Source organism: Sceloporus undulatus, chromosome 2 (assembly GCF_019175285.1).
Source record: "Sceloporus undulatus isolate JIND9_A2432 ecotype Alabama chromosome 2, SceUnd_v1.1, whole genome shotgun sequence".
Taxonomy (NCBI): Eukaryota; Metazoa; Chordata; class Lepidosauria; order Squamata; family Phrynosomatidae; genus Sceloporus; species Sceloporus undulatus.
Window position 1 is genome coordinate 169,195,372 of NC_056523.1, and position 10,672 is coordinate 169,206,043.

At 44.1% G+C, this 10,672-nt stretch overlaps 1 protein-coding gene across 3 annotated transcripts in view; it reads right to left on the reverse strand.

Annotated features, from left to right (window-relative positions):
- LOC121921040 (myosin light polypeptide 6) overlaps nt 1–512 on the reverse strand; it is an 18,424-nt gene extending 17,912 nt beyond the window's left edge. For all 3 annotated transcript variants that reach the window (XM_042448503.1, XM_042448501.1, XM_042448502.1), the window contains exon 1: nt 249–512. In XM_042448503.1, the coding sequence (XP_042304437.1) occupies nt 249–497 (249 nt within the window). In that variant the 5' untranslated portion in view covers nt 498–512. The remainder of the gene's footprint in view (nt 1–248) is intronic.
- Nucleotides 513–10,672: the final 10,160 nt, after the last annotated feature.

Consider the following 10,672-nt stretch of genomic DNA (forward strand, 5'->3'; position numbering starts at 1 on the left):
AGCCCCCTCAGGGCAAGCCCCACCCTCTCAGCGTCAAAGTCACACACTTCCAGCCTGAACCCCAGGAGAGGTCCTCCTCAGGGTCGCCCTCATCGGACACAGAGAGCGCGCCACACATGGCCGGCTCAGCCGCCCTCCCTCCAGGAACCGGGGTTCGTCTGGATGCCCTGAGCCCCTTCCCCTGGTGCTCCTCCTGCTCCCTGGCGCTGGGCTCCGCTCCCACCTGCCTAAAAGCACCCGGGACCCACCATGGCGTCGTCAGGCGAGAGAGGGCTCCTGCTGGTGCTGCTGGCGGTGCTGCTCCTTCTATCTTTCCGCCCGGAAGGTTCGGAGGCGCCTATCTGCGGCGGGGCTCTGAGGTCACCCGCGCTGCGATTGGCGGAGGAGCTGCGCTGGAGGGGAAGGGCGCCACCAGGAGGAGGAACAGGGACACGCCCAGGGGAGGAGACCACGCCCAACACGGCGATGACGACGACGACTACCTTGCCGCGCTGCATGCTGGGGGATGTAGTCCCTAAGCGCTGTGGTGACTCAGGCCCAAGCAAGCCCCACAGTTCCAGCCACCGCGCGCCCTGGCTCAAGGCCAGCCGCTCCTGGGGAAGGGAGTTTAGTCAGACATTGAGCCTTCTTCTCTCTCAGAGAGAGCTCTGGTGTCACAATAAACCGCAGCTCCCAGGATTCCCTAGCAGTGAGGCAGGGCAGTTAGAGCAGTTTCAAAGTGGGTTATTTCTGGACCTCATTGCCAGGCTGTGATGGAGATTACCACACTACTAGACTCAGTCTTATAGGATGCTATGATTCTACTTTTACTGCTCCTGTTGCTTCCTGAAGGGAAGCCAGAGAGCTCCTGAGCCTCACTGGACTACAAGCCCCAGAATGCAACAGCCAGAGCACTGGAATAGCAGCGCTATAAGAGTGTAGTGCGGTAATGTGGCTGGTGAAAGAAAGTAGTCTTAAGTTACTACATTACATTATCATACTTGAAGGGTATGAGCTATCCGTTATATTATAAAACGTGAAGGAAAAAGTAGTCTTCTTGAGGCCCATTTAAGATTATTTCAGCATAAACATTCATTATTGTAGAGAACAAAAGCTTATACTGAAACTAGGGTGACCAGACGTCCTACTTTTCCAGAGCATGTCCTACATTACATCCTTCTGCCCAGGGGGGATTGCAAAATATCCTCCTAGTTGAGCATGGCTAAGAAGCATGGATTTGCATTTTTATATTAGTGTTTCTAGTTTTCATTTGGCCATGTCCTACATTTATCTCAAATGTCCTATATCTTGTGTACTTTGCCTTCTTTGCAATGAGTCACGCTGGCTGGAATAAATCTTAACGGGGACAGAAGAAGATTACTTTTTTGTTCTCTTTGTGTACTGAAGCTAACACTGCTGTATCTCTGAAAAATGACTTTCAAGTATTGACCTCACCTGTGACAACCATACAAAGGTTTTAAGGTACACTTTCCTGGGAGTAAGCTCCATTGAACTGAAGGTAGTGAGACTTCCTTTTTATAAAAGATACACAAAATTGTTACTGACAGTCTTTTGGGCGTCAGAGCACTAGTTACTTACGTGTGAGACTACAATGGAGAAATAATGCAGTGTGATACCACATTGACTGCAATGGCTCCATCCTATGGAATGCTGGGATTTGTAGTTTTGTGATACACCAGAGCTCATCAGCATATGCATATGTGCCTTCAAGTCCCATGTCAACATATGGCAACCCTATTAATTTCCTAGGATTTTCTTAGGCAAGGAATCCTCAAATGTGGTTTAGTCAGTTCCTTCCTCTGAAATATAGCCCACAGCACCTGGGATCCGTTGGCGGTCCCCCATCCAAGTACTAACCAATGCTGGCCCTGCTTAGTTTCCAGTATCAGATGGGATCTGGTGCATTTAGGGTATTTAGCCAGAGATGGCTAAGGAACTTCAAAAACTACTAATCCCAGGTTTCCACAGGATGGAATTACAGCAGTTAAATGTCAAACCCCTTTATTTTGTTATTTCAACAGTGTAGTTCAGTGGTTCCCAACCTGTGGGTCGGGATCCCTTTGGGGTTCAAATGACCCTTTCATGGGGGTCGCCTAAGACCATTGGAAAGCACCTATTTAATTACAGTTATGAAATAGCAACGAAAATAATTTCATGGGTTTGGGTCACCACAACATGAGGAACTGTATTAAAGGGTCGCAGCATTAGGAAGGTTGGGAACGACTGGTGTAGTTGAACCCTGCTCATTCTCTCTGGAATTAGCCAAAGTCACACTAAGGTATGCTCAGTGAGATACAAACTCAGACTTCCTTGGTTCTGTCTACTGTTTAAGCTGTGTCAAAAGACCTACTGTTTAGTTTTGTTTTAACCCAGTTTTGACTGACTACCAGTTTATAGGATAGTTTGATGGGGCAGGGGAAGGTGGTGGTGGTGGTGGAGAGTAACTAGGGTTACTACACAATCCAACTATACAACTATTGCAGTATTAAAATCCTGCTCTCTTTTTGGAAATGATACTTTAAAAAATTGCATTTTAAAAATTACAAAATCCTCAGAATGGCCCAGAGATCAGGAAGCTCTCACAACCCATTTAAAGTTCAGGTGTGAGTGTGCCAATTGTTAAAGCAACACAGGCACAAACTGAGCTTGTGTGGGTTTCTGCCATGGCCAACTTGGAGTTCTTCAGGTCTTGCTCCACTGCTTTCTTGCCCAGCTGGTATCTGCTTTGGCTGGCCTTGTTTTGCCATTTTCCCTATGCTGCCAACCACACAGGAAAAAACTTTCCATATGTTACATGTGTTGAAGGTTGTGTAGGATATGAGGAGCTGCTTAAGAGTATTTTGCTGTCCACAGTTGATTTTGTTGCTGTGTGCCTTCAAGTTGTTTTCAACTTACGGCAACCCTAAGATGAACCTGGGGTTTTCTAGGCAAGTTTCTTCAGAGAGGGTTTGTCACTGGCATACTCTGAAGCTGAGAGAATGTAACTTGCCCAAGGTCACTACATGGGTTTACATGGCCGAGCAAGGATTCAAACCCTGGTCTCCAGAGTCACAGTCCAATGCTCAAACCACTACACTATGCTGGCCATCAAACATGAATTTCCCATTCCTTGATTATGGGTTGCTGCATTATGAGTTTAGCTGAATTTTATTCATACTTGTTTCCACAATCAGCTAGCCCTGAAGTAGTTCCCCTCTGACAATATCACAAGGATTTGCCTCTCCAGTCTGCTTTCTGCCTTGAAATCTCATGGAATGGGATGCAGGCTGACCTGGAACCATACTGGTTAGTTATGAGGGCAGAAAACACCGATGAGACAAGCTCCAAATACCATGGTCCTGTGTTTTGGAGAGTGTTTTCAACTCCAGTGATTTCTTTTGGAGGCCCCTGGAAGAAGCCTTTTCTGACTGAGCCTGAAATGTGTTGGGCATTTTAGAAATACAGTACTAAATAAATAGTTGACCATCTCAGAGCACATGGAGCTTGTCTCCTCACCGTTTTCTGCTTTTCAATTTGCTTTTCAGTACTATCTTCACTACATAGTTATGGACACAACCAGTATGCCTAGAGTTTGCTCCTTTTTCTGAAATGAGAAGCATGGCAGACATTCACATTTCTGACATGTATGATGTTTAGTTTTGCTCTGACAGAAAACAGAGAGGAGGCTGAGAATACTACATGAGCTCTGAACAAAACACAAGAGTTCAGAAATTCTGAAATGCTGTCATGAAATTTAGAGTTCAAGCTCTGGTAACACTGCTATGGCCTACTTCTCCCCTCAAGTGAATCTAATGTACTTTACATATCCCAGCGCTGCCCTCTGAACTACGTAGTTAGATGCCTTGACTCTCTAAGGGGATGTCTACACAATCACTCAAGTCAAACAGAATGCAATCTAGCCACATGTAATTTACAGGAGTTTGGGCTTTTTGCACTGACCCTGAAAAAAGAAACTGCAGAAAAATGCTTTGCAACTTTTACTGGTGTACCCACAGACATGTGCTTTATCACACATTGAATCTGGATGGCTGTGCATTTTTGGTAGGGGGGTTGAATAGATTCAAATTGATGCAAATTTGCACAGGAACGTGAAGACAATTAACTGTCGATGCTAATGTGCAAAAACCCGCAGCAATTTACTTAATACACTAGCCTTAAAACACAGAAGCTTCACTAGTGCAAATAAGAGAGAGAGAGAATCTCCAGAGTAGACATGCTAAATGCAATTTATTCCTGCAGCACATATATCAGAGGTTTAGCTAATATGTTAATATTCCATCAGCACTAATAAATTTGAACTATTATCTACAGTGGGAATAGTACAATTAAAAAAACACCCTCTAGGATCTGCCAGCTTTTCATGTTTGACTAAGGACTGCTTTTATGATTCTTCTGTCATCACTAGAAAGCAGTGAGATGGTCTGCCAAACAGGTGTTAACACACTGAGTGTCTGTTTACTGAGACAAAAAGGAGATACAACATCTTACTATAAAAATTCCAAGTTTGGTTGTGACATTTCAAATGTAAATGTGGACTTGTCACTGAAAATGTAGATAGCTGCAGATTTACAACACTTACAGATGGATCCTAAATGTTAAATCAGACCCATTGATGTTTATAGAGCAGACATATTTCCAAGTAAATATTATTACAAATGCGATTTAGATCCAGAACAGATGGGCAGGAAAAAATCCTGCTTTCCCTAAATGGGTCGAAACCCTGCTGCTCACATGGCCTGGTCCCAAGGCAGGCCGGATGCACACACCACCCAACCACATGGCAAGGCATGAAACCGTGTTGCTGAGTAATTTTTTTGTTGCTTCCCCACCATGCATGCACATCGTCACACAAACACATCAACTACCTCCTACGTCTGCCCAGATGCCATCCCATGGGATGGCGGCCTCTTTGATCAGCCACAGTCCACTTGCGATGCTCTGCCAGTACAGGGCATTGTTGCATTGGTGTGCGAGTGATACATTGGTAAAGCACAATCATGGAGGCTCTCCTACATGCCCCCTTCTCCCCATGTCCCCCTGTTGGACTGTCCGGTTTGTGTATGTTGTAATTACATCCATTGGAGTCGTTGCACTTTAATTTCTTTGCTTTGCTGTAGCCCTGCTCTTGCATTGGCACATTTATATGCAGGCATGAAGATGCACATCTTCTGCGCTAAGCCGAACTATCCCAGGTTCTTGTTTGCTCTAGTTATTAGCCCCAGAGTGTGGTTTCAATCCAGTTTCTGCCCACTTTGGAGCATGTGTCATCTAAATGCCCCACCTTCAAAGTGGGCAGAAACAATTTTATTTTTCCCATCTGTTCTACGCACGCTCTGCTTTAAACACAGTTTGAACCTCTTATTTGATCCTTCCCCATGGAATTAATGCTGGTTTTGGAGAAGTGTCAAGGGCAAAGTTTATTAGGCTTACAGTTACAAATTGAAGGATGCTTTTTTTTCTGGGTAGAATTCTCATCTAGACATTTAGGAAATAGTCACACCAGCTCCTTTCCTGCTGCGGACATGCAATTAAGTTAAAGTGGGAACATGCCACTTTCTATGCAGCCATCTGCTCTGCTGCCGCAACAAACTATAGTTCTCATAATTCCACCGCATTGAGCCATGGCAGGTAAAGTGATGCTGAACTGGATTATTTCTGCAGTTTTGATGTAGCCTTAGTCACACTTTTGCTTAAACAGCCAGTGTCCATGGATAGAGGACTTTGGGAATCATTGTCCAAGAAATTGGCTTTTCCAAATTTTGGTAGCATATCCCACTGAACTGTAAATTCATTGTCTGAAAAAATCAGGAATAGAAAAAAAGTTTGGAATTGAATTGTTCTTATGGAACATACAATTCTTATTCATGTTACTGGTATTCTTATGCAGTTAACGATGTAAGCAACAAATAAGACCTTTTGATTCAAGCAGGCTTTGGGCTGAAAATGTAGGTAACAAAATGGGTTGGTGGTAGGGCTGTGTTAATGTTTTTAAATCATGATCAGTGTTTTTAGAATGTTTAAATCTTCTTTTTAATTGTACTGTTGTTTCTTTTAAAATGTTGTATAAAGAATGTTTTACTGTACTGTACATCTTGTTTTTTCGGTGCTGTAGGCCACCATGGGGGCTGCACAACAAGGAGCAAGGTGGGATCTAAATCAAATAAACAAATAAACAACTCAGAGGTTTCTCAACTGAAATCTGTCTGTTTAAAAGGCTGGAGTTTTGTCCGGTGCATACAACAATGGAGATATCTGAATTGGTTTCCCGCTTCAATCTTGGCGTTTTGATTAATACACAAAATGCATGTGGGATATGGTCCATAATTTATTTATTTCTTTGCTCAGCCCAGTGCTTTGACAGATGGTATACTTTTGCCAAGACGTTGAAGCACACTGGCACGTTTGCTACTCCTACGTATCTGGGGGCTCTTATGGATTGGCAAACACATTGTTTGGATAAGGAAACATGGAAGTGTACATTGTTGGCATTCACGTCGTTTCTGACTAATGGCAACCCTAAGGCAAACTTATTCCAGATTTTTTTTTGCAAGCTTTGTTGGTGGGGGGTCCTTTGCCTTTCTCTGAGGCCAAGAGAGTGTAACTTGCCCAAGGGCAAGTTTCCACAGCTGTGCAGGGACCTGAACCCTGGCCTCCAGAGTTGTAGCCCAATGCTGAAGCCAATACACTATGTTGGCTCTCCAGATTTAAGCAGAAATAGAAAAATGTTGTTCCTCCAAATATTTCAAGCACTTTAAAGGGGAGAAGCCAAAAAGGTCAGACAGCACCCGCGGGGCTTGAACTATTCCAGAGAATAGGCGGTTGATTCTTGGTATCAGTGGAAGGAACCGCTGGGCTAAGCTGACCTGAGAGACTTTGGTTGGTTGGAAGGTACAAGAGGCAGCTGAGCAGACAACGTCACTGAGCAAAACACATGAAGGCTCCTCCTTTCCCCTTCATCATTCCCCAATCAGTTTGATTTCCCCTCTTGAAAGGCGGATCTGAATCCTTGCCCAGATTTTTTATGTGTTCTGTAAAAAGACTGAGACGTTGCCCTGCTTTCAGCACGATCAGAATGTTAATTTAACTTTTTGCATGATGGAAGCTACCAGAGCTCATGGCTCTTGTATGCACCTGAATGCGAGTTTGGAGCAATGATGGGGATTGCATTTACAATTTTGCTTGCAAGTTGAGGGATGTTTTGTAGGGAGGTAGTTTTTTTCTGGTGAAATTCTCAAAAGTCACTATGGTCCAAAACACACTGCAGAAATAATCCCATCTGAGATCACTTAAACTGCTCTGGCTCAGTGCTAGGGAATTCAGGGAATTGTAGTTTTGTGAGCCTTCTCTGTCAGAGAGCCCTGGTACCACAATAAACTACAATTTCCAGGATTCCCCAGCACTGAGCCAGGGCAGTTAAAATGGTTTCAAATTGGATTATTTATACAGTGTGTTTTGGACCTTAGCTAACACTGTAAACAACTCAGATGCTTCTGAGCTGCAATCTGTCACTTGCAAAGGCTGTCTCTACTTTGGTTCAGTGGATATGACAAATAACATAAGGGTTTGAACTGGTCACCAGTTTGGCAATTAATGCACAAAATGTGGAAGATTTGTTGTTGTTTTTTGCTCAGCCCAGATCAACTTGATCTAAAAGGAGGAAGGTTAAAGCCCATGACCTGCCATTTCATTATATTTTGAGCATTTATAGAATTCCAAAAGCTACAATTGTTTAGAGATGGAAGCAGGTCAGTGTCAACCTAAAAATAAAACTACTGAGGCCAATTATTTCAACCCAATGTCAGGGGGACCAAAAGGCCAGACAGCGCCCGCGGGACTTGAACTTCTGAAAGAGTTGGCTGTTGCAGAGCGAAGGAACCGCTAGGCTAAGCTGGCCCAGAAGCATTTCCTCGATTGGAAGCTACAAGATCCTACTAAGCAAGAAACGTCATTCTGAATGCTCCTCCTCACCTGCCATTCCCCAATCAGTTTCCTCTCCTCTCTTCCTGCAATGCTGCTATTCCTCCTGGACCTGGTAAGCAGAAAAACACGTTTCGAGAGGGGAGAGACTGTGGCCTAACCTGCTGCGCTGGAGAGTCAATGCAGTTTGACACTCTGGGAACTGTAGTTTTGTGAGATATTTAGCCTTCTGTGAGAGAGCCCTGGTGACATAAGAAAGGGGCCTTCAGGATCAACAGCCTTGTTTTAGAACAAGGTTGATGCAGCAGGAGCGTACTCTGAAGTAGCATGCTGCTATATGCCTTTAACCCAACAACTCCAGCTCATGGTCACCCTAATCTAGGAGTTTTCTTGGCAAGATTTCTTCCATGGAGGTTTGCTTGCCCATGGTCACCCAGTGGGTTTCCATGGCTGAGTGCAGATTCAAACCTTGGTCTCTGGGATCCTAATCCAAACTGCAATATCTTGCCAGCTGAGCCAGAATGAAATAGGAGTGTGTGAACTGAAATTGGGTGGGAGCCTAGATGTAGATCCTGTTGAGATCTGTATGGATGTATATCTGTAGTATGCCTTGTCATGATGTTACCCAAAATGCTGGGGTCTGGGGAGGACACTCACAAATTAATATGTTGTAGGGAAATTTGGTACTTACCTCAAAGGAGAGATATACTGTAGTGTGGCTAGGGTAACAAGAAAATCCCATCAGGTTGGGTGCCCTGTAACTCCCATCGTAGGCCAAACCGGTTTTCCACATGTGAGCAGGTCCGGTGTCTACAGCGAGCTCATGCCCAGGTCACCCCTCAGCTTCCCTTTTAATATTAACTTGATATAAAAATATGAGGGGCAATCAGGGGCCTGGTCCTGGGGTAACAATGAGAGCACCTATATTGATTTGGCAAGGCACAATATTACAACACGTGGTGGTTTTAGAGTTGGGCTATCACTCTGGAGACCAGGATTTGAATCCTGGCTTGGCCATTAAACCCACTGGGTGACTTTGGGCAAGTCACACCCTCTCAGCGTCAGAGGATGGCAATGGTAAACCCCTTCTGAAGAAACTAGCTAAGAAAATTCCATAATAGGTTCACCTTAGGGTTGCCATAAATCAGAAATGACTTGAAGGCACACAACAACAACAACATAATATTACAAGTTCATATTGTGCCCTGCCAAATCAACATAGGTGCTCTCATTACTACAGCTATTTCCAAGTAATATCACTAAGCCCTACTACATGGTGCAGACACTGTGGAGTTTATCAAACGGGAAGGGAGGCTCTCAATTTCTAAAGAGAAGATAGTGAGATCAGTTTGAAAATTCAATTATGTGATTACTTATCACATCTTAAATTAGCTGTAATGGCCTCCCCGAAAGTGACCCAGATTCTATGCAAAGTAAGCCATCCCATCGGTGGGTTCTTAATTGCGAATTGGCACCCTTGCGCATGCTCAGTGAGACTTCAGATGACTGGAGCATAGCATGTTTAGGCGAGTGAGAGAGGGGAACCAAGGAACCCCACACTTTACAAAAGAGGTTGGAGGGGGGGCAGGAAGAATGGTTGAAAGAACATGCTCTATTCACGTTAAAATGAGCATATATTCACTCTTGTCATGTTAAAACGTGAATATAATGGTTATCCAATAGCTCCGGGTCCATGCCTCTTAATTAGTAGGCAGCAGCTCCCCCTCAGCAATGCTGAAAGACAAGTGGAGGCAAAATTGAAGCAGAATTGCAGTGTGGCTTCATGGGAAACCTCCCCTTCCAGATTGGGGGGGGGGGGGGAGAACCAGGACCAAAGGAGACATGCACATCACACATTGATGCGTGATTGCTTTCAGACTGCCAGCGATCACGTGTGGTAACCTTTCGCGCAATAACGTGAATAAGCATGATTGTGTTCAGGATGACACTGGATTATACTTCCAATTTCAGTCATGTGATATCCTCCTCTAACTGACTAAATGTGGTGATGAGGGTGTCACTTCCTAAAGAGGCTCTCCATGGTGAGAGCAGGGTACTCTATTATTTTCTAAGGCAATGTAATGCAGTTTGGCACATAGTGCATCTGGTGGACTGTCCTATTTTTATGCCTTTTTATGGACTAGTGTGGGTGCACATGAGTGAGCAAGAGAAAAATTCAATACATTTAGTCCACATAAAATATATGGTACATTGACACAAATTGTAGGGGAATTTTGATAGGCTATGGCACCATTATTCATCATCAGTGCATGTTTGGAGGTGTACACATTCCCTTTATACTTTATGGTCAAACCTGAGAATAGAAGCAATGAAATATGACTGCCTTGTATGGTGCTAATTGATCTTGATCTCATGGAAGTCTGAGGGAAAACCAGCAATGCACTGCACACAAATGTGTTTTCTAAATTCTGCTGGTTGCTTCTTCTACTGAAAAACAACATTGTGACAGGACAATTGGAAATTAACATGGAAGAGTAGTGATTGGGGTTGGAGTCGGACTGGATGGCCCTTGCGGTCTCTTCCAACTCTATGATTCTATGATTAACCATTCTTTGCTCACTCTCCCTTTTCCTTATAGGGATTTTTCTCCTCACAAACAGGCATCTTAGAAAATATAATTTTGGACTATAAACTCCCAGAGTGCCCCAGGCAGCATCTCCATGGGCAACACTGGCTGGTAGTATTTGTGGAGTTGTAGTCAAAAAAAATTCCAGGTTCAGAATTGAACTAGGGA